This window comes from Pagrus pagrus (assembly GCF_965226575.1).
Source record: "Pagrus pagrus genome assembly, chromosome: 23".
NCBI lineage: Eukaryota > Metazoa > Chordata > Actinopteri > Spariformes > Sparidae > Pagrus > Pagrus pagrus.
The window spans coordinates 9605523-9630433 of NC_140205.1; the positions used below are offsets into that span (position 1 = coordinate 9605523).

General features: G+C 40.3%; 2 protein-coding genes across 6 annotated transcripts in view; one reads left to right on the forward strand and one right to left on the reverse strand.

Moving 5' to 3' along the window:
- Positions 1 to 13276, reverse strand: part of exoc4 (exocyst complex component 4) — a 117188-nt gene extending 103912 nt beyond the window's left edge. Inside the window, exons 1-7 of the mRNA XM_084346304.1 lie at positions 13175 to 13276; positions 12022 to 12211; positions 10272 to 10466; positions 5989 to 6182; positions 4140 to 4249; positions 1910 to 2010; positions 1607 to 1761 (exon numbers count right to left, since the gene is read on the reverse strand). Of these exons, the coding sequence (XP_084202430.1) occupies positions 1607 to 1761; positions 1910 to 2010; positions 4140 to 4249; positions 5989 to 6182; positions 10272 to 10466; positions 12022 to 12211; positions 13175 to 13254 (1025 nt within the window). The 5' untranslated portion in view covers positions 13255 to 13276. The remainder of the gene's footprint in view (positions 1 to 1606; positions 1762 to 1909; positions 2011 to 4139; positions 4250 to 5988; positions 6183 to 10271; positions 10467 to 12021; positions 12212 to 13174) is intronic.
- Positions 13277 to 20276: 7000 nt separating this feature from the next.
- chchd3a (coiled-coil-helix-coiled-coil-helix domain containing 3a) overlaps positions 20277 to 24911 on the forward strand; it is a 72465-nt gene continuing 67830 nt past the window's right edge. For 2 of the 5 annotated variants that reach the window (XM_084346229.1, XM_084346230.1), the window contains exons 1-3: positions 20277 to 20507; positions 21553 to 21822; positions 22396 to 22489. In XM_084346229.1, the coding sequence (XP_084202355.1) occupies positions 20427 to 20507; positions 21553 to 21822; positions 22396 to 22489 (445 nt within the window). In that variant the 5' untranslated portion in view covers positions 20277 to 20426. Of the gene's footprint in view, positions 20508 to 21552; positions 22490 to 24911 lie in introns of all 5 variants that reach the window. The other 3 variants (XM_084346226.1, XM_084346227.1, XM_084346228.1) reach the window with 2 other exon arrangements.

A 24911-nucleotide genomic window follows, 5' to 3' on the forward strand; every position in this document is an offset into this window, starting at 1 on the left:
TGAAGGAACAAGAACTGGGGCTCAATTTGTGATGGAATATGAAAAAAGAAGATACAGGGTCGACAAGTCTGATTTGATGTAAATGAAACTAAGCTACTCACAGATCAGTAGTGCATGCAAATATATTTGGTGCATGGAGACTGTATGGAGTAAAATCTAGTGAGAGAAGTTGGAAATGGAAACGCACTTCTAATGTGGCTGATCGCAGAGGATATGAATGAGAACATAAACCTCCAAGAGCAAGCCACACACGCTGCCATATATATGCTGTAAAGTGCTTAAGTATTGCCTGCTAGTCTGCAGTGCTATAAAATATAGTGTGCAATATGCAAGACCATTGTTCCCTACAAGTGGTACATTGGTAGGAGTTTCCATAGCAACAAGCCCTGACTTTAAATTGAAGTGAACATGTGCAGAACTAGGTGTGTATGCATCCAATTGCAAACACACACACACACACACTTACACACCTCTAAGTGTTCACCCAAATACAGTGTTAAGCGCTCACACACACATAAATTTAAAACAATCTGTAAGGAGCGGAGCTGGGAATGAGCTACACGGTGGCCTATCACACGGAGGTCAGATGAGATTCAGCAGGCAGCAGGAGGAGGAAGAGCAGACGAGGCCAGAGAGAACATTCCTGACAGAAAACAAGACGTTCCTCTTAAATGGATCAGGATCAGTGGACTGAGACCTGTGTTTCCCCAAGTCTGCCCGCTCTGTGTATGTCTGCAGGAGCTGATGTGACTGCTTTTAAAATGTAGCAGTCCTCTACGCCAGGTGGGAAGTTGTTTGTGTGTGTATGGGTGTGTTTAACCATGACTTGTCTAGGTTTAAAGCAGCAGAGTATCTGTTTTCATGGTCTGAGGCAGGCGTGCCTCCAGTCCTCGCCTTTACTGTGTTTCATACCTGGTTGACTGTCTGACTATGAACACCCTGGGGCTGCATTCAAAACATGGTGTCTACTGCCTTTTCTGTCAACTCTAAATATACCTAAAAGACTGGGTATGTGTTAACATCGAAATGGACTAATCCAAGCTTATTAGTATTTAGAAACAGCTGTAATGTATAAGTAAGAATCTGCATGGAGGGGAGGTACATTCCTAACCTTTATGAAACACCGCGGAGAGAGGCAACATTGTGCTTTATGACACTGGGAATTGATTCTACTGAGAATACTATAATTAAAGAGAAATAAGCGAGCAGGCTGCTTTAATAAAACTGTTTCGTAGATACACGACTGAAGGGATTACAAGTGACAGGTCTTGTTTTAGTGGTAACAACAGTAGCTGCATACTGCGGTTAATATTGATCATTTTGGAAATATTTCTAATGCTACTAATATTTCCTTACACCACATATTCATTTCCAAACGATGGCCACTGCCAAAACTGCATATAGTTTTCTCTTCATGGCTACCTACTTCCTGTATCTCTTCATTAACTATAAATTATTAACCTCGAGTTTCCTACAATATTTCACTGAGCTGTAGCAGTCCTCGCTCTTCAGGGAATTTTCCACTCTAAGGAAGCCATGATTTTTCATCATAGTACCTTCCTCCTTCAGTGTACCTTCCTTATCCTCCTCTGTCCCTTTACTGTACCTTGGCTGGCTCTCCTGGGCCAGGTTTTCTCCTCTCTGGTAAGCGTGGTCTGCAATCTGAGTGGTGGACCTCTTGACAATCTGTTTCAGCTCAGGTTCCAGCCGCTCCATTATGGCTTTGATGGTCTCTGGGATTTTCTTCAACTTGGCCAGAGCCTGAGGAAAAAGGAAAATACACTTTTATATACGTATACTTTACCTGGAATAAGGCAAAACTGGAATAACAGCATAGGATACAATAATTGAGGTGATAAAATTCACAATTAGCGGTGAGTGTGGTGTTGAGTAGTGGTCATGTATGCACCTTAATGAGGATGCCCATGAACTCAGCACTGTTCTCTTCTGGATCCACCTCAGGAAGGTCAGCTTGGCTCAACTCCCGAGCATCCTGCTGCAGCTCACGCACTAAAGACGGTAGATACATACACATACAAATAGGTAAGCACATACTATAAATGCTTACAAAATATTTACAGGATGCTGTTATTTCGGCAGCGGACGATTGTTAAAAGACAATGACAAAAAAGAGAAATAAGAAGTCCACACACTGTTTTACTTGCATGTTTATAAATTAATTTTTGTCTTTCTTGTTGTCTAGCAGCCTGGTCAAACTAACATCTCAAATCTACTGTATTTTACTGAGCAGTTTCCTAAACATAACAGCTTAAGAAACCAGATTCAACTCTAACCTTTTAAATAACACACTAAAACTAACAGTAATAGCTTGTAACTGTATTAATATCCAACATCCTTCTCTTTTAAAAGGCCCACACCTGCACCTATTCAGTTATCCTCCCCCCTTCCACGCTCTCTCCATCTGACTTAGCCACATTAGCGACCAAATTGAGAGTGGCAGCATCGAATGATGCTCTAATTTCCATTAGATGGGGCCTCCCAATTCCCCATCAAAGCGCGTTAAGAGAGTTAATGTTTATGGCAAGTTAATGGACTTTGGGTGTATTTCCTCTTTTCCCCCATTCCAACTGTAGTTTGTGTAATAATTATGACAATTACTAGCTACAAATGAGGTGCTCTAATGCTATTAGACAAAATGGTAAGCTAGGCCGTTGATGGAAGATGGCTGCTGTGTCGTGACCATAGTTGTTAGCATGACGGTGTATAGGCACTTACCGCCTGGCAGTAGATAATTGCCAGTGTTCTCTTTGCATAATGTGGGGGAAAACATGGTTTAGTTGTTACTTTAAAGCCTACAGGGTGGATGAATTGAGCAGCTATTTATTATGTATTTGTGGTAATTCTCATATTTGTGTGTACATTTGCGTGCTTAGGGTCATGGCATTCACATGGTGATGCAGTGAGTACGGAGAGGCGGAGTAAAAGATACATCACGGTTGTAGCTGACATCAACCCTCAGTGAAGTAGTTAAAGGCAAAAGGGAAAGAGACAGAGAACGACAGTTTAATTAAGCAACCACTGGATGGCATAAAAATGTCAGCTCTATCATAGCTTTCAAGGAAACCTTGCTCTCAGGAGCCAATCATATGCTAATGCTGTTAATCTGTCACTGCCACACTAGTAAGGTAGCAGCAGCAATAAGCTAATATATGTGTTGATACTGTTATGTATGGTGTGTGGTTGCCTGGTATCCATAAGGCTAAAAGGAAACGGTGAGTTGCTAACTCAGAATGCCAACAGTGGGTGGTGAAAAAGTGCCAGGCTTAATATAAAAACTCAGAAACACCAAGGGAACGCCAAGTTATTGCAGGATTAACTTTTTTCATTATCTTCTTGTTTGCGTTCCTCTGCTCTGCCTGGAAGGAATGCAGTGCTGACTCTACGCCCCTACAACCAAGAGAGAATTCATACATTCCTGAATACAGTTATATTCTGCATTATCGGTCCCTGCTACAGCGCTGGTTACCAGTTTGAGTGTAATGAATGCTGCTCCCCTGCTGTGATGACAGAGACGCTGGGTGACTGATGGTACAGATAGGGGGGACAAGATGATTATAACGTTAGCGAGGGGAATGTGTATTATGTTCACAGTTGAAGATGTTATGACATATACCGCAAGGAAAGAAATGTGGGTGCGTGCCTGTGTGCAAAGCCATGTGTGAGGAAAGAGGTATCAGTGGTGTTTTTTAGTAGCATTGTCAACGAATTCAGATCAGCAGATTCTGTGTAACACTATGTATGTGTATGTGAGAGAAGGGTTGGCAACACACACCCATAATGACATGCAAATGAATGTAAGCCAGAGCGATGCTAATGACTTCATTATCGCTAAGAATATCACCACAGTGAAAATAAAATTGCAAACGGAAATCCACACACTTTGTTATCCAAAGAGAGCAACAACACTGCTTTGTTGATGTGTTTATCTCCATAGCGCTCTTAATGTATGCAATTTTAATGGAGAGAAAACCATATAACTTGTGTTTTTTTCATGAAACACCCTCTTAAAAATCCCACTTCTTATTGCTTCTTTCATTATCACCTTCTCGCCACTGCCGATTTTCTTTTATCCATTATGTTCTCTTACTCCTCTGTCTAATATAATCTAAGGATCGTACCACTGCTGGATCCAGGTGTGCTGAACTGTGACGATTCCAAGAGCTTGCGTGGGGTGGACAGGCTGCTGACATCCAACACAGGCATTGGAGATGTGTCTTTGCCCGTGGAGCTGTAAAGAAGAGAAACAAAATGAGATAAAATAAGCCATGTTCTTTAATATTATGCTTTCTGTCTCATAAATTAAATCCAAAAATCTGGAGTAATAGCCTTTTATACGCATATAAACATTTAGTATGCGCCAACAGAAATGCACCAACAAACCTGCCTTTCTCTAACAAAAACAATCGACTGTTATAACAAAAAGCCTTACATCTCTGGGTGGGATTGGTGCTGCCTTCAAATGAGCCATTTATCAAGCCTTAAGCCGGAGGTGGAAGCAATCCAGGTCCTTTAAGTTGGGCGGTATAAACACTGTGTGCCTGTTAAGTGAGTGGGGTGTATGGAGGCTGGTTTGTTGTTAGAGGCGACCCAATACAGGAAGGCCAGGACCTGTCACTGGCTGACCCTCAGTAATAAATCACTGTACCTCACCAACCCTCCGCCACCATAATTACTGCACCCCACACACACACATAAACACACACGCGTGTAAAAGTGCAAACAACACTTCAGCTGAACACCACCCAGGGAACACAACAGCATCAACAGCGTGTTCCAAGCCACTGTGCCGCATTATCCCTAATAAGTAATAGGGCTACATCATGAAAATAAGAAATTGGTCCTCGGGTCATGAAGGCTTAGCGGAGGTTATTCTCCTTGTGGGTGCAAAACCTACTTCATCATTTGAAGCATCACTGGTGTCATAGAAAATGTGGACTTTGAATTCTGTCACTTTATTTATTTACTGCCAGTTATTGGCAACTGACTGTATCTCCTTGGTTTAAAAAATAGTTTGTGTCCTGGCAACTAAACAATACAATGTGTACAATAGCACATGTCATGACTCCAAGTATATATTTCCTAACTGCCTATGAGTGAATCAGTGATGTTTTCCTTTTAACAATAAATGATGTGGGGTGTTTTTCATCCGTTTCTTCTGAGCTTCCCAGCACAAAGTACAGACATACAGAAGTAGAGCAACAAGTTATACAAAGTCTAATTGTTTTTGTCAGTAATTGGCTTGGTTTCCATACAGTAAATAATTGGCAAGTTGTCCCAGCAATGGACTAACTTATAATGAAGGAACATCTATACAGTTTAAACTTTTCAAAAAAGGAAACACTTTGAAGACCACATTTCTATTGACAACATAATAGGCCAACAATAAAGGCTTTCGTACCTCAGACCACACAAACTGGCTATAAGATAATTTTAAAACAGTCTATGACTTTTTTCAACCTCATTCCCCCAGTCTCTTTCAACCTTGCACACTATACAGTATATCAGTGATAACTCTGTTGGAAAATAAAATTATATTCATTTATGTTTGTTGTGTGGACAGATAACATAATAACCACAGCTTTGCTGAAGCTAATGGGATGGTTATAAATTAACTGCACCTCAAAGTTTTCTTTTCTGGAAATGTTATTTTATGTTATTTACTTCTAAGACTACAGAAGCTAAGAGGGCTTGTGAAACTGATCTTTCAGCTGAAAAAGAGGCTATCAGACTTGAGCATGCTAACTTCAGTAGAAATCTTTGCAACCGTTACATAGACATCTTTGACATAGCTTCAAAACTGTTCCTTCAAATATATTGTTGTTATTGTTAGTTCGATTCTTTTATGTTTTTAAGTAAAATTCTAGCCAAATCTTACATATTGCACCTTCAAAGTCTAATTTTCACATTTTCATTCTTGAGAGCACACCCAAAGTGGACCCCAAAGTTGTATAAGAAACTGCCCCTTACCCTGGGAGACGAGCAGCATTTTTGTCCTTGTTCTTGAGTCCCAATCGACTAGTGGACTTGATGTAGAGATGTCGGTGCAGCTCATCAATGAGTACAAGGTGGATGTTGAGCTTTTTGCTGTGGAGCTCCAGGCGCAGATCTCCTAGCCCCTCCACCTGCAGCAGGGGGCCTTCCAAGGACTCCACGGCTGACACCTGCACATGACAACATCCCAGTGAATCACAGGTTATCCTTAGCTGTGCGTTTGAAGTTTTATGTCTGATCTTACTCCTTTTGCAGCAAGACTACTTGATGTTTCCACTACCTGTCAATAGCAGACAGCAGAAAGCCACAGAAAACAAATGTACAAATGTACAAATGAGACTGAGGACACCCCGCCAAATGGTGAAAATCTAAATGCAACTCATTCTGCAGCCAAATTTACATAAAACTTTCACAGCAAGTGAAAAACAATCACAACACAAACAACATCAGAGGTTCAAGGGAGGCACATCCATCATTCCTTGAAACTCAACCCTACAAATGTTGGACAATTATGTACAGTAAAAAACTTCAGAGGAGTGTTCATGGTCATATTGCATTCTAACCCACTAATAACTGCACAAAAACTACAGAGGGATACAAAATTAAATGTATCATCCCAATGGCCTGTGTTTAGTGTTCCCCTATTGGTAGCACTAGTGAAAAATCCCAAATCTTCTTGTATAAGTTGTCTAATGGAAATATGATTGCAATGAAAGTCAAATTGGCCTGTCAGGCTCAAGCATATGAACATGCAGGGTAAACACATCGCAGAAGACTGCCTAAAATGCCTAAAATCATTTTATTTACATGCACCATGCGTTCACAAAGCATAGAAATTCACATTCAGCAAAAAAACATTTTGCCAACCAGATGAAGCCCCAGTTGTCCATCAGCTACCCTCAGATTAATTGGAGGCAATTTGGTGGCAACTGCGAGGTTAGCTAACATGATGGCTGAGGAAGGAGGGAATAGTTCCAAAGGGAACAAATGTTTGTTTATTAATCGAAAGTCATTTTCTTTAAATCGTACAGGCCTATTATTTTCCCTTCAATCAGAATGATAGTTGTTTGTCTTAATAGTTAGGCTATCTTCAAGGTTCATGACACTTGGATGGAGAGATGCACGATATATATCAGACTGATTATTTGGGAAATGTATGTTATTGGCTATTTTTTGATATTGCCGACATTCTAGCCAATAAATAGAGCACATAATATGATGCCAAAATCCATGTTGTGCATCTTTAATGACACACTTTAGTCTATCTTCAACTTCATGTTTCAATGATAGACACAATATGTACAATATATGAAGGATATACAGCATTTCGTACCAATAGCTGATCTTAAGTCTCGTCCCGCCTTCCTCAGTCGTGCTTTTCATTTCTACAGTTCTTAGTTTTTGTTAGCAGAAGCAGTTGTCACATTCACAATTAATAAATCTGCATGCCATTAAATAAAATGTTCCACTCTGTATGTGTGTATTTACTGGATGTGTATCCCTGTGTGTATTTCAAGGGCACTAATGGCTAGATGATAGCACTGTGAAGAATATTTGCATGGCCAGGGCAGGCCAGGAGGGAATGGGTAGCAGGAGGGGAGAATGCTGGGCAGGGGGCATGGGTCAAGTGTGTGTTGATGCAAATGAGAGTCACATTAGTGACAAGATGAGCTAATGCACTGATGATCAGCCTCCTTTGGCTTAATAGAATAACTCTACATGTCTGCAAGGCTTTGTGTGTCCTCTGTGTGTGTGTGTGTGTGTGTGTGTGTGTATGTATACACCTCTTAGATGTGTCTGTGTATGATTATATGTGTGTGATTGTATGACTGTAAATCATTTAACGGGGGGTATCTCATTACCAGTGGGCTGGGATGACAGAGGAAGGCTGGTTAACATCATTAGGGGGCCAGGCCTGTCAGCATAATGAGGGATATAAAGCCTCTAGTGGATTTGTTTGGGAGCTGGAGGGATGGTGAGAAGGACGAAGAAGAGAAGAGAAGAGAAGAGAAGAGAAGAGAAGAGAAGAGAAGAGAAGAGGAGAAAAGAAGAGAAGAGAAGAGAAGAGAAGAGAAGAGAAGAGAGTCTGACAGTTTATCAGTAGGCTCTGAGCTCCAAGGGGGGGTGTCAGCAGTTGTATGTGTGCGCACCTGGGTTTTGTGATACTACAGGAACAAAGGAATGAGAGAAGATACTGATGAGCAGAGGAGAGAGAAGGAGAGGACTTTTTCTGGAACTAAGGCCAGTCTCGTTTTTAACCAACCCCATGGGGTCTAAGACTGCCATTCAATAGCAGACAGAGAGCATAGTCTGAATTCTAATTGTCAACCCTTAGAGATGAGACTCACATAAACACACACAAACACACACACACACACACACACACACACACACACACACACACACACACACACACACACACACACACACACACACACACACACACACACAGTGTTATGGAGCGCGAATGACAGTGAAGGAGAGAGAAAGAGGCTTGGAAGTCTAGTCCTGGCTAGTCTACTCTTGCCGCACTACATCGCTACACAATAGCAAAGATACACGTGTTGTCAAAGAAAGACGGACAGAAAGACAGATGAAAGAAGAAGTAACAGAAGGTGCATGTGAAAACCAAGGAGATCTTAATCTGACAGATAAGTACTGGATCACCAGACAGATGGGAGTGGGCCTCTACACAGGCAGTATGATGCAAATATAATTCTTTGAAAATTTCAAATACATCTGAATTGTCCGATAATGAGATTTTTCTGAAAAATCGAGAGAGAATTTCACTCCGTGGGCATGACTTTCCTTTTGGCCAGGTTCAAGTGCAACCACAAGTTAGCGTTGAGAGATTTTTTCACATCTAGACACACAAGGAATTTTTATCTTAAATTCAACGTTAAATACCAAAAGGTATAAAGGTCGCACACAAATCTTCAAACATTATTGACTACTCTCAATTTCACTAATTCATCCTGGCCACCTCACTACACATGGTGACATTACATACAAGTGGCCTTCACCAGAGTATGTAGGAAAATGGTAGTCATGTCATTTATATACAGGAGGATGGCAGGTGATTACTCAAACAAAGACAATATTTTCAAACCAGTTCATATTACATTTCATGGCTTGTACAGGCTGCTTGACCTCTGGGTGTCCAGCATGTTTTGTTGCTGTATTTCACTTCATTCTTCATTCTCCTTCTCACAAGTTAATTTAGTCCATCCCGTCAATAGGGCAAAAACTAAATGTGGAACGTTGGCAAAAAATAACCAAATATTCTTTTCAGTGTTGTCATCCTGCCATTTTATAATCGGAACTAACATCCTTGACTTCGGATTAAGTGTAGGTTTTTTTAAAGTGGACTTTCCATGTATCATTTATTCATGAACTGTATAAATATGTCACCAAAGCGAAAGGTAGAGTGAATGCATCCAACAGCATTTTGATCTGCAGAGAGGCAAATAAAATGTGCTTTTAAGTGTGCTTTTTTACATACCAGGGAAACTGCACCACCCTGATCAAGTCAAGCGCATTTGAAGTTTGCAAGACAGAGGCGAAGCGACCAACTGACTTTGAACTTTCCACAACCTTTCAAAGCGCGCTGCGCTGACTGAGCGCAGGTTGAATGAAGTTCCACTTCTCTCCACGCCCACAAAGAGGATTTTCATGGTCCTTTGGGCATACCATCATTCCTCTTTTTTCCTCCTTCTCAGATAACCCCATTCTAGCAAACTAATTATTACCAAAGTCTGAAGGAAGATGTGTGGGAGTGACAGAGGAAGGAAGAGAGGAAATGGAAGGAAGGGAACAGAGAGATCACAGAACCCGGCCATTTAGTCCTCAATGCCATCCTCCAGCTCCCCTGCTGAGCATACTGCAAAACACACATCAAATGAACAAAAGTACACGTAGACGTACACACCTGCAGCGCCCTCACTGCACTAAGGTGATGTTCGCTTGAAGAAAAAGAGTTGCATTCAATGGACTGTTCAAGGCTAGAGGAGGACTCTTAAAGGGATGACAGGCACCAGGACATCAATCTAGGCAGCAACACCTCATACCCAATACTATAATATTGCCTCATATACATCTACATATGTCAATTTGTTTTACAAAAACTTCAAAAACCATGTCTGGTTCCTTTGTCCATTCTTCACTTCAGAAAACAGCCTGAAATACTGCACAGCTCACACATACTCAGGCATACAAAGATGCTCCGAGACAAACACATCTCCAGCCATTAGTCCACTCACCAGCATATCTGTGGCATGAAGGTAGTGCTTGCTTGCCATGTAGGCCTCCAGCCGTTGAGGCACCTGCTTGATGCTTTCGATTTCATCCAGCAGCTGGAGGACGTGCTTGTGCTCGATGCCCTCTATCCACAGCTTCCTCAGCTCGTCCCTTTTGCAGTGGAGCAGCATCTTACAAGACAGGAGGTTTTCTTTCACCTGCACGAAAGAGTAATTGAAATCTAGTAAGACACAAAACTAGTCCACAAGGCACATTTTTGCAACAGCAGTGCTTAAAAAAAAAAGCATTTTAGACCAAGGCATTACTACAAATAGGCCTACTAAAGAAAAAATACTGTTCTTACTAAAACTGAATTAAAAATACAATAGTGTAAAAAATTACCTAGTGTAAGGGAGATTATGATTGAGCTAGCCATCTAGTGAAACACCGATTTCAGGACAGCTAGGTGACCTACCATTATATCTTGTTGTATGTTTTCTGAAAATATGGTAAAGCACAGCTGCTCCTGACCTAAATATTGTTTAATTTCTTAGTTTGGCTACTAAAAACATGCAGAGTTGTTAGCAATGTCAAGAATGTGAAATGTTGAATCTCACGAGCCAGCAGAGGATGTTAAAATAGTGGGGTGCCTTTGCCACATGACTGAAAGCTTTTATCAGAGAAACATTTATAACATCAACTTAAATACCCAGAAAGAATGTAAAAGTAATTAGTGTAGGAAATCTCTGAAATACTGGTGAAATACAAAAAGTCTTGTTATTTTCAAGTGCATTGAAACCATTGGAACACCATTACATGAAAGGCCTTTTACACCTACACAAGTGTTTCCACTACTGGCTGATTAGACCTCAGGTTAAATTTGGGTAGAGCTATGCTCGGAGTTTGCATAAGGAAAATAGCACAAGCACATCAGAACATAAGCCATTCTCAGAGCTGACACAGTGGCATGTTATAGTATGAAAAGCACAGGTGTAAGAAATTGCATCAATTATTGCAGAATTCCAGTCAAGTCCAGTTAATTTTAATTATTTTAACTGTCTGTCTCATTTGATGCCCCCTTATAGCAGCCCTGAACTTTGTTTAGGAAAGTGCTGTATTAATAAAGTTATTTTATTAATTGTTTTCATCTATTTGAGCTGCTTCTGTTTCAGGAGCCTGATATTGTACATGCTGGCTAACTGTCACAGCATCAGGGCTTTCGGGGATTTTTTTAATAGATCAGAGCCATTGTTAATGTTATTAGTATCACCTGTGTTGTTTCTACTTTAACAAGTCAAAATGTCTACTGTGCAAAAGGCCAACAGTAAAAAGGAAATGTATTTCTTAGTTCATCAATTAAATATAGAAATGTGCAGGCATACCTTTGAAAATTTCTGTTCTTATCCTGCTAAGAATTTTTTTTTTTTTAATTATGTCCAGGGGACTAAGGAGTCTGACTTCAGCTGATGATTGTTAAGTAGGCAGTTTTGTTCTTGGGTGAACGGGATTTAAGTTAATTAAGTCAGTCTTTTAGTCTCTGAGAGCAAAAAAAAAAAAAGAAGCCTAAAAACTGAGATAAGAAACCCTTTAAATGTATGAAGAGACAAATGAAAACGAATGAAAAACATGTTGTGTTTTTAATTACACAGCTTAGAGTCACTGCTTTGAAATCCACCAGAAACAATGAAAGCATTAATTCTTGTAATCATTTTCACAACCTTCCTGATTCATTCATCCACTGTGCGTTTTTGTATACACATCTCTCCTTTCTACCTGTTTGATCTTGTTGCGTGAGCTGGTGATGCGCTCTGTGATGCTCTGGTAGGTCCTGATGGCTGTCGTGAGTTCGGCATAATGCTGAACAATCAGCTGATCTAGATCCCTGTCACATGTCTCGAAGGCCTCTTCCAGGCGACCCTTCTCTGTCTCCCTGTCCTGCACATCGTCGCTGCTGGACAGAGTCCTGCATCAGAGAAGAAGGAGAGAAAGGGTAGAAATCAACTCAATAATGAAGTCCATGAGTCTGAATGAAGCATCAATGATGGAGTGGAGAGCAGAGACCCTCAGGAAATGGCAATATGAATTTGAGTTTGCATTAAGTATGAGCTTCAGAAAAGCACTTGAAGGCAGCTTAGAGTACAAGAAGAAAAACAGGAGTATGACAGTCACAGTACAGGACTTTGTATGCCGTTATAACCGTGCAGTATGGGAAGCATGACAATACATTTGTGCTGGTAAAGCATAAGAAGGGTGGTTGTAAAATACAGCATCCTCTCACATATTGAAGGCTTTGAAACAGTGAATGACAGCTGTCAACACTGTTACAGGGGTCACATTGAGGTCGCAGTGTGTGTCTCTCTTCATCTTTTTAGAATTTGTTGGTGACTATTAGGCTATCTCCAGCCTCTGTGACCCTACAAAATAAACCCAAGTTCAACCTTATAAACCCAGACAGCTCGTTACACAAGTGGCAACTGCTAACGCGATATCTCCGAAATCCAAGCTTGAGGCACTTCGTTGAGCGACCCGGAATAAAACAGTGCACTTCAATGATCATCGGACGAGAGATTTACCATCCAATTGATCTGATTTATTGGACATAATTGTTAATTTGTGATACGAATTATCAATTAGCTTCAAATAGTGACAGCCACAGCTAATATTCAACCTCTTCTTCAGCTTTAGGAATAAATAAAACTGCCGTTGACATTAACCGACACGTGTCATCGTATATAAGATTAGAAACGTGCGAGCTTTCGTTTATTTCACGTAATTAACAATACAGGAAGGATGTTGCTAACATGTAGCTTTAGCATGAAAGCTAGCTGTCAAACCGTGTCCGTCCACAAAAGCGAGCATAATTCAAGAGCAACCACACGTCTTATCAGAGCCGTTGAGTTTGTTTGAACAATGTGGCAAACCTTACCTGATGACAGAGATGAGAAGACCAGACGGGTCCTTGTTTTTGCTAACTGCACTCCTATATCTCCCTGTGTCAGCTGCCATTTTTTCCAGCTGCGGCACCCAAACAGGAAGAGAGGAGCGCGAGGTCAGACGGTGGAATTCTGGGAGTTGTAGGTTTACCAGGGAAAGTAGTTCTGCACATTTTCTCTGACATCTGCTTGAATAACAGTCACAAATGTGAAACGTTTGGTGTGACTACAATGATATTGGCTGTAGAAAATCGGGCTAATTAAAAATGAGAGGTTTTTTGTCCTTTGTCTGAATTTAAACAGGTATTTTACACCCCAAGATCCAAATTTTAGGGGTCTGGTTGTACTCAGCAAAGTAACTCAAAACGTAAACAGGAAATAACAATAGTTTTTTAATCAATTGGTACATTTTTTATTCACAAAATATTGTATTAGACAGATCAGGAGTTCAAGTAATTCAAATAATTCTTAAGTGATCTTAATCAACAGGGATTTCCATAATTAGCATAATACATTGTTGCATGGCACTTATCCAGCCCTGTATAGATAGTGCTTCTAGTTGCTGTGTGGTGACAATCAATGCAATATTGTATTTTTCTGGATCACAATAGCAAAAAACTGTTTCATGATAACATTTTCAATCAAGTCCTCTCGAGACTGATAAAAGAAAGGTTGAGCTGAGAAGAAAGGAGAAACACAGTGAGTGTCAGTGAGTTAATAGCCTCCCCCATTTAGAACATATAGTGCTGGATTTGGCGGGCTCTCCTATGCTATATCTCTGACAATCTCTGCTGTACCGACGAGAATGGGAGAGGGCATTGATTCTGGAGCAAAGGAGGTCGATTCCCAGCAGCCTGGGCCCTGATTGATGCGCTGGTGGACTGACGAGATAACATTGTGGGTGATCTTTGTGTCCCTTCCAAAAAAAAAGAAACAATCGCTGTGTCATGCAGGAGCCACTGTTTTTCTTTTGAAGGCGCCAAGCTTCCCAGGTCCAAGTTTAATTTTGAAGTTCTTATCACCTTTCCCTGCAGCCCATGTCCCATCAGTCCAACTAATCTACAGGGCTTCTTTTCTCCAATAACCCCACACCAAGGTTATTTCTTTCAGCTTGATGTGTGTTTGGACACTAAGTGATTGCTTTGACTGACTGACCCGTGTGTGGATTAAATACAAGGGCAGTAAGGTCTTTGTAGGACATGCCTTTGTGATCTGTTAATGTATAGATCTAAATGCAAATGCTTCATCTCAATCACTCTGTGTCCTTCATCTAAAGAAAATATACATACTAGGAGGCGCCTTCTGTGGCACTTTAAATAATGGTGCAACTACTTTAAGTTTTCATACATAATGACAGTGTATGGATGTTGAAGTAACAGCAGATTATATGGATTAAGATAAAAGGAGCTCTATTAGCACAAGCATGCATTTAACAGGTGCTTTCACTTAGATATGCTCCTTGTGATCATTAAATAATTCATGTCCTTGGTCTCAGGAATCTATTTTGATGTAATTGTGGGGTTCTAATTGACACCAAGTCATTGTTAATGTATGATAATAGCTCTAATAATTATCCTGAGAGAAATACCACGGAAAGATAAGTGGGTTGTGTAAATACAGTATTTTCACCCCTCCAATGACACCCCTTTGGAAACTTGCAACAAAATTTTATTCCTTGGTGATAAAGAAGAAGATACTTCTTTACTTGTTTCCATGGAAATGTGTTGAAGGGAACAAGGCAAAACTTTGCATCTATTATACGCCTCCTGGATTTTTTTCACATAATCTTGAATTGGATCAAACAAAACATGTGTCTCATATCTCCAACTTACTGCACCACCCATAATAGGATACAACACAGCTAAATTTATATCTTAGGTTTCATCCTATTTACATTCCACACTTAATTTTGCAGGAACAACGCAGAACACAGACAAGAAATTAAATTAGATAAAGATTTATGGATGCCTAATGTGGAACTGACTGAAATAACACAAGGAAAGTACAGTAGATGAAGAAGTCCTGACAATCAACATTTCAGGATCTTAGTGATAAGTGATCGACTTGTCACCACACAATGGCTTTTCACCATGAGTATCTTCTTGTGTTATATCTAAAGGAGACATATTATGTCCATTTTCACGTTTTATTTTACCACTACCAGAATAGATTTACAAGCATGAGTTTTCTCACGGAGTCCAATGCAGCAGCACTGTATTCCCTCTCTGTCTGAGCCAGCACCTCTATCCATATCTCCAGTCGGCTCTGTCGTGTTTTCAGCTTCCTGTTAGCTTTAGTTCTTCTGTGAATATAGGCATTAATTATGCAAATGTATGACATGGTGATGTAGTGTGATGTCAGGAAGTTACAGAATTAAAGGTGGGGCTACTCACAAGGCATTTCAGGAGCAGTGTTTTCTGCGGGATAGAGGAGCTACCATTAGAGCAGACTTTGGGCTTTCTAACTTTCAAGACCTTTTACATGCACAAGAACCAAAAGTATATAACATACTGAAGAAAGGGAAAATGAAAAAGCATAATAGGTCTCCTTTAAGTTGTTTTGAGGTACCAGTTTTCTCCAGCGAATAATAACAACAAAATCAATTTTCTTGGTGTGCCACTGGGAGGTTCAGAGCAGGAAACACTGCCAAAAATGTGAACTGATTCACATAATTGCCTAAAATGATACAAGCAGGACATGAAAGGTGTGAAAACAAGACGATGATAAGTAATGATGCAAATTAAAATCCCATCATCAAGCATTTACAGTAGGTAGCTGTATCATATGAGGAAAATGTAAGGACACTGGCAATACAGGAAAAACCTAGTTTTCTCTTGTCTGCACATAACCATTGAATTAAATATAACCAATAAAGTAACCAGATCACAAAGCAGCATGATATCAAAGTCAGGTGTCAGTCCTAATAATTATCTCGATGGCTACAGTATAATAATTATGTCATACAAAACAAGAAAGGTTCTTTTTCACACTCTACCATTCAATCACGTCTCTGTTTTATAAGCTCCATATTCAATACAGCCTGAGGCTTTTCAGAGAATGCCCTCGGGGCAATTTCTGCACATTCTGATGTTTTATTATGTAATTTGCTTATGTTGTAGAGGTAAGGGATTCCCCCTAGGGAAATCTGTTCACAACGACAATATGACAACACTTAAAACATTTCGATACCTATTATCTTAGAGCATGACAGCAAATTTGAAATGAATAAAGCTTCGGGATCTTAATGTGTGTTATTGTGTTGTGTGTAAATGTACATAAATGTATTCAAATTCATATATTGTATACTGTAGTCTGTCTAAATTGACTTTGACTGATGCTGAAGGCCTTACAGCTCCAGGGTTCCCTACAAACCTAGTCATTAATTCATCCACACCCTTACTTTCTTTGTTCTCATTTTTGGAATAACCACTTCATGTCATCTGTTGTGAAGTTCATTTTTTTCAAGACATACGTCATGTCATCATATTCCCAGTGATTGATGTCCTCCTATTCACTCTTCCTTCACCCTTACCGTTCCTCCACTCCAGCTCATATATGAAGTTTATATGTTTGCAAATACAGCACTGTCAGCCGTTCTGGTTCACAATATATTATATTAAAAATATGATCAATGTTTATATTGTGTATATGATTTGAATGTGAGTCCTCTGTGCATATGGATTTTCTAGATAATATTACAGTAAACACAACCACAATGAATTCTTAAAAAGGTTTCGATTGATTTATGTTTGCACGGCTTTGCAAATATACACAGTGCAGAAAACACAAAAATCAGCAGAAAGAAGCATTATAAAAAAAAAAAAAACTGTATTAGGTTATTGTGTGTGTATAATATATCAAGTTTAGAGGATGATTCTTATGAACTGTCATTCCTTATAATATCCTCTCTCCTCGAGGCATATCAAATTTCCAGCTGCAATTTTTATGTCCTGCAAGGCTGTATGAGTTTCTGAAATGGATGTGGCATAAAATACTATAGAAAACAGAGGAGAGTTATAATTATATATAAAATGATTCTCTTGAAACATTTACAGTTGAACTTTTACAATCTATTTCTTCAAATGGCTGATTTATTGACTACTTGAGAAAATTCCTGCTGATGATGTATCTTAAGATGAATGTTCAGCAAGTGCACTTGACCTTTCTGCATTCAAATGATTTACAGTTGTTGATGAAAGTATACTCCATTGATTCTTTCGTACAATATTGAATTTTTCAGATACATGTTTTTTATCTTATAGGATTGCTTTGTATCAGATATTCCTCAATAATAGGAGTTTTTTTTCTCATTTCCTTTTTATTCATTTTCTTTAGGATGCAATTTAGAGTAAAAACAGCAGCAGTCATAACATAAGATGTCTGTGATTCACCAACAGTCCATGGTCTTGTTGTCTTATGAGCAAGACAAGTGAATGTGGTGTTTTATGTCCAGAATCAGCGTCTAGGAAAATGTTAACGTCTGCTCCTGGTAGAATTAAGTCTTTCTGCAGTCTGTTGCTGCAGCCTAATAGTTCCCCAGGACTTTCACCACTGTTGCTTGTCTATGATGCCTTCTAGTATTTAAAGCCTCTGCATGCTTTCCCCTACCATGTTTGATCTGTCTCGTGTCTTTGATTATACCTGCTTGCCTTGCCCCTTTGGGTTTGTTTGTTTGTTTGTTTGTTCTGCCTGACTGACTGTAACTGGATGTAAGCCTCTTCACTACCAAGTAAAGCCTTCTTTTATTATATCAGTTCTGCCTCATGGGTCCACCTTTGGTCCAAGAGCTGTCCAGGGTGCTGACTGTTGTTGGATTTCTTTTGTCATCATCTCCTCTACAGGCAGCTGGAGGCAGGAGTTGAAAATGAATAGCAATACATATGACAGAAAATTAAAATCAACATGTGTTATTCGCACATTAATTCCCAGGATTAGATGTTCTGCTATACAAGTAACAAAGACACGTACTGAGAGAAGAATCAATGAAGTGTTGACTGTTCGAGATGGATTTCAGCAGCAGTGGCTTGTGCATAGATTTTGAAGAGTCGAGTGATGCAAAAGGCCATACTTTTTTTTATTAATCAGGAACAATGACCACTGAATAAAATGAATTTTAAAAAGCAGTTTAGCACAGAAGTGATCTGAGTGAGTCTCAGGATGTTGGACCTGTTCAGCAGCAAAGGTTCTCAGTGTGAATATGACTACTGACTTTGGCCATGCAACAGGTCTCTTTTTCCATCTCTATTCTCTCTCTGTCTATTCTTGTTGAAGCTCTATTTCCATTTCAGGAGCTGTCCTTGCTCTCCCTGATGGATTTGGCAACTAGTTCTGCCACTCTGCATTTTTAAAATCAATCTGACAATATTGTTCCATCCGTCTAGCTGCATTTTCACCCACCCAATCTCCTCTTCTCCCTGCCCTTCCTTCTCTTGTATTCTTGCTTCAGTTGGGCTATTTTATTTTCCTCTTTTTGTCAGCTCAAGATGAGCAACAACACAGATAAAACAGTGATTTAAACACTAACAAAAATATTCATGCAATGTAAATAATGCCTTACATAGTCGACTGAACATCACGATGCAGATATAATAAGGAAGTAGTTTAAAGCAAGTGATTTGCAAGTTTAATTAGATTAATTTGGGCTGGTTTCGTTAACTCGAGATCTCGAGGAAATTATCCCGTTATCTCGGGAAAACGGCAGTTGTTATTTTGAGATAAGAACTCGAGATCTCGAGAAAACAAATGAAATTAACTCAATATCACGGGAAAACGGAGGAAATAAAATGTATGAATGCATGGCCCTTTAGGGCTTCTGTACATTTCAATTGCCATGTCACATATCTTTTCAATCAAGGCCTGACACAGGCTGAACTAGCATTATGCCTTGCTTATCTCGGGAAAACAAAGTTTCGTTATCTCGAGATCTCAGGAAAATTATCCTGTTATCTCGGGAAAATGTTAGTTGTTATTTCGAGATAATAACTTGAGATCTCGAGAAAACAAATGAAATTAACTCGCTATCATGGGAAAATGGAGGAAATAAAATGTATGAATGCGTGGCCCTTTGTACGGAAGCCCTAAAGGGCCATGCATTCATACATTTTATTTCCTCCGTTTTCCTGTAATAACGAGTTAAATTCATGTGTTTTCTCGAGATCTCGAGTTATTATCTTGAAATAACAACTGCTGCTGTTCGCCTTGCTATTCCAGATAATACACATTAGTGTGCATAATCTAAAAAGAGAGTTAGCAAGGCCTCAGCTATATCGGTGGCGCAATCTAAGTTAGCCTGATTATGCACACTAATGTGTATTATCTGGAATAGCAAGGTGAATTAAATTAACTCGTTATCACGGGAAAACAGAGGAAATAAAATGAATGAATACATGGCCCTTTAGGGCTTCCGTAATATGCGCCTGCTCCTCTGACATTGCTACACTGACTGATGTTTCCTACAATGACTTAATATACTACACTATCGTTTTGTTTTCTCAAGATCTCAAGAAAATTATCCCGTTATCTCGGTTAAACGGCAGTTGTTATTTCGAGATAATAACTCGAGATCTTGAGAAAACAAATGAAATTAACTCGTTATCACGAGATAACGGAGGAAATAAAATGTATGAATGCATGGCCAGTTAGGGCTTCCGTACTGTAGGGCTTATGTAAATTTCATCTCTGAGCATGACTAATAAGTATTATTTCTCATGCAAAATAGTTTATTGTTAAAAAAAACTTGGTGCATAGCTATAGGCTACATAGGTGTCCATTCAAAGAACACATTTTATGTCTTGATTATCACAATAAATATTGAAGCCTTCTTTAGTGGTGGTGAGTTGAATTCTTACAATAATATTACAAATTCACATCGTATCTATGGGCATAAACAAGAACATTATAGCTACTGCTTTGTGGACAGTGGTATTAATAAGTAATACATCCAGCAGTGAACATGTTGTACTGATGATGTAAAGTCAGACAAGTAGCGCTGTCACACCCTCTGTCGCTTGTAACCAACAACCAATGAAAATCGCCGATGTTACGACGTGCGACTCTGCTTGTCCAATCAACTCGCGCGTTCTTCCCACACGTCATGCTAAGGAAGTACGGACGTGCCGAAGCAGTGGCGAGCGGGCCCAGCCATCTATACCTGTCTCTAACGCAAGTAAAGTGTATGAAGAGAGACTAAAAGTGGACAGTCTTCCATATTACATGTAGATAAAGGACACGAGCTGCGGTCCGACAATGGGAGCGAACAACAGTACCCGCCGCGTGTCATTCGAGTCAGATGAAAACGAGAATATAACAGTTGTGAAGGGCATACGGGTAAGTGACAGCACACATACCTGATAAGTTTTCACTGAGCAGGTGTCTCATTGTGTCTGCGCAAAAGTGCTATCAGTTAGTACAATAGTGCAACGTTATTACGCTGCTTCGTAAATGCTATACTAACAAGAGTGCTAGCTGTTTAGCTTGTCTAAAAGCGGCTAGCTAAGTTGTTATAGCAAGCAGCCTCACTTTCATTCATTACTAAAGTTAAATAGGTTAATGTAAAGTAGTGAAGGAGTATACAGTTTTATAGCATGTAGTTAATAGCCTCTGTATGAGAGCTAGACCGGCGAACTTTTGAGTGTCCTTGTGGGAATGTTGACGTTGACGTCAGCAGCCTCGTGCTCCCCTGTCTGTCACGAAGTGCATGAATGAAACTCACTCAAAGTGCATTCATGGTTGCGCAAAATATTCTTCTTTTGGGAGTTTTCACTCAAAGGTGCGTGGTGATAACGTGGGTGGTTGTTGAAGTGGAGTGACTGTCAGCTTCTGTCATTAGGTGGGAGGTAGCTGTCACAGGTTCTTCTATGCCACTGTCAGCTGATGTTAAATTTAGATTGAGAGGCTTTCGTCGATCAGATAAGACTTTAGCTGGCATGACTCTGCCTATTATTAAACAGTTGGCAAGCCAGCCAAGCGAGGCTAATGTTGTCTTTCAATAAGGTAATCCTGTTTACGCTGCTGCTGTAATGGTTGTGTAAAAAAGATTGTAAACACAGCTTTGTCTATTCTAGTGCACAAGTACAGTATTCTAACACAATGTATAGTTTTCCATGGGAGCAATTTTGGGATATAGGCCAACCCTTATTCTCTCACATATCTGTCTGTAAAGTATGAAGCTAAAGCCAGGAGATGACTAGCTTGGCATATAGACTAAAAGCAGGGAAGACGGCTAGGCCCGGCTCTGCCCAAAGTTCCCAAAATCAGCCTATCAGCAGCTGTAACTCGCACTTTGTTCAATCTGCACATAAAGATAGATTTAAAAGCAACAAACTTTCTTTGAAATCTGTTTCTGAAACTTTTATTCCTCTCTCCTCTGCAGCTCTCTGAGAATGTCATCAACCGCATGAGGGATCCTTCACCTCCGCCTAAACATGAACCTGCTCCCACTCAGCCACCTCCCATGGCACCTACCCTCACTCCTCCTCCTCCTATCCTGCGGCCCATACCTCCCCTCTTTGACCCGATCACCTCCTTGCCTCCTCCTCCTATTGTAGAACCTGTTGCATCACCAGCTCCTCCGCCACCAGCTCCGTCTGCCACAGAGACTGTGGCTGCACCTCCACCTCCTCCTCCTCCTCCTAAAGAACAGGTAGCAGCACCCAGCATAATTGACATGGTGCTCCCGTCTTTGGCACCCTCAGCTGCTAATGTTGTCGCTGCTACTGCTTTTGAGGCTGAGGCAGCACCTCCTCCTCCTGCTCCTGCTGCTGTTGAGCCGGTAATTTTGCCTCCCCCCCCTCCTCCTCCTGCTCCCATTGATCCCCCGATTCCTGCTCCCTGCCCTGCTCCAGCTGTGGTTGAAGTGATCACTCCGCTTGCTCCTCCTCCCCTTGTTACCGAATCATCCCCTGCTCCCATGAATGAATCCATTGCTTCTCCTCTTCCGATAATTGAACCCATTGCTCCTCAACTTGTAATCGAACCCATTGCTCCTTCATCTGTACCTGAACCCATACCACCTCCTCTTCCTGTCGAGATTGAACCAATCATTGCTCCCCAACTTCATGAATTGGAACCTCTTGCTTCCGCTCCTGTCGCCATCCTGCCACCAGCCCCAAATCCTTCAGTGGACATTTTGTCCACGCAGCCTGCTGAGCCATTTGCTGCGCCTCCCCTGCCTGAGTTTACTACTCCTTGTGAACCAGTTGCACCTCCTCCTCAGCCCCCAGTGGAGCCGGCATCCCCTACTCCTGTTCCTGAGCCAGCAGTAGTGCCTGAGTCGATTTCGATCCCACCGCCTCCTCCTGCACCTGCTGGTGAGTTTTATTACAGTTTGCTGAAAATCTGTATTTTTAATATATTTTACAAACAAATGCTGATGGAAGCAGTTATCGGTAGATTTATTGCTTTATGGTGTATGTTGTTCAGTAATATGATATTGATTGAGACTGTATAATATTCTGGTGGTCATGGGTTGCCTAATCAATGTTAAGGTATAGAAAAGCCTCCCAAGATCAGTCTTTTTATGTAGAATGAAACATGGAGTAGTTGTTTGACGATTTACTAAATTATTATTTTTTTTAATTTAAAGCAGATACAGTTTGTGACTTTACAATTTCAATAATGAAGTTTCCACTTGCTGAACAGACGGCTGGACAAACCTGTCTTGTTTCTTCTAACAAGAGACAGAAGTCACTGCTCATTTATAAAAACTGTAGAAGTGAATTGTTCTTGTTAACGGCTCATTTTATCCTGAAATGTAAGGGGCGCTTCTTCAATAGCCTGGTTAATTAGAAGGCAAAGGTTATGAGGGAATGAACTGTCCGAGGATTTATTTTAAGTCCAGCTACATTGAGTTTTAATTATTTTTATTGTGTGGGTGTTTACTTTGAGCCACCCAAAGCTTTTTGTCTCCAACTTTTCTTGCAATTTGTAATTAGTCTTCATTTTTAAAAATGTAACTCGCAGTGGCCTTGGTCATATTATGATTCATTGCATCTCCCTAGCTGTTAATGAATTGATTAATTCTTTCATGTAATAATGTTAATAAATTGATGCTGTAATTAGTGGCCCTCCGTTCTGCCTCTGTCACCGTGGGGCTCAAGCTGTCACGATTACCCTTCTCACTCCTGGAGTTTGTGAGAGTTCTCAAAATAGTAAGGCTTAACTCAGTCGAAATCTTAATGTTTGATCTATTTTTATAAGTTTTGTGTCTACAAATTATTCCCTCTTCATTAAAGCAGCTATAATCGAAAGTTGTTTTTTAATGATGGATTATATAACAACTTAGTCTGATAAAGGACAGAATAGAGCTCTGCACAGCTGAGCTGTTTTAGTTTTCTGGTCTACAGCTGCAGTGTTTCGGTTTTTGGCTACAGCAGGCACTCTAAAAAATGCAGTTGCCAAAAGTAGAAAGCAAATGTTATACCTTATGGTCAATTTGCTTCCTACTTCAGTGGCATATACACACTCTATTAGCTACCAGTTGGAAAGTTTGGGTTAGAAGGTTTGCAAGAGCGCAAACATAAACACACCAAGGCTGTAAAAGCGGACTACGAGTAGATGAGTTTCTGTTTGTCTCATCTAGCCAATTGTTAACAACCACCTTTTTGAGGCATGTAAAAGCTTAAAAATTCACAAGTGGGGGGGATTTACTGACTTAATTTAAGCAATAGAAAAAAAGGGTCACTCCTAAGCTTGTGCTGACCAGACTTCTTACCAAAACCCATTCAGAAACCCATGACCTTGAAGTGAGGGAATCAAAAGTGCACAGTTTTTTTTTTCAACATTTTTATTAATTTCTCAGGAAATAATTCATGGATCTTGATGAAAAAAATCTGGTGTATATAGGTGGCTGGTATCTGTGAGTAAGTACAATTTGATTTGGATCCTAGATCTGGTGAGCTTGAATTATGGTGAAGCAGTTATGGATGGTTGAGAGATACACGACTATCGAGTTTGATGTTGGATTAGGCTTAACTGAATGAAAGGGAACTGTTGGGTCTAGGCAGAGGAATGCACTCTACTGAGTGCCATCCCAGTTTTTCCATATTAAAGAAAACTTGGCATTGGGGAAACCTGTCACTATAGGTCAAATACAGCAGTGCCAGACTATGGTGATATTGCAGGGTTGATTGAGTTACGTTGTTTCAGTTACACAATGAGTTTGAAAGACTCAAACAAGTGGACAAACTCACTCTTTCTGTATCTTTTAGCTTATTGTCTCTGTAGCGTGGGTGTATGTCGCTTATCTCTTGACACATCCGGCAGAGGACGTTTAAATGTTACCTGTTCATTACAAAGTACAGAATGGGGCGTGGGTGCTGGTTCTTTAGAGGGTGGCATCCAGGGTGTGGGCAGACTTCCCCATCCTTGACTGTGCTCAATCAGTAAGGTAATTAAAAAAGGCCAACTTATGCCACGCCACACTGACTCCAGTGATTAAAACGACACCTCCGCAGTTTCACACAACAAACCACAAGGCCTCATTAAGGGAAGGAGGTGGTCGGCTTTTGTGCGTGTTACATTCTTATTTGACCGTAGGGCCTCTGTGATGTGGCATTTTGTGTGAGCCACCTGCGTCTTTGTTTGAGCACACAAATAACACAATTGTACAATTAACAGAATTTATTCATGTATGTTCCAAAAAAACACTCCTTTGTCTGGCCGTTTTTCCATTAGCCCCGGGGCCACTTTCACAACCATGTTTCATTTTTCTCTATTTTGAATAAAGTTATT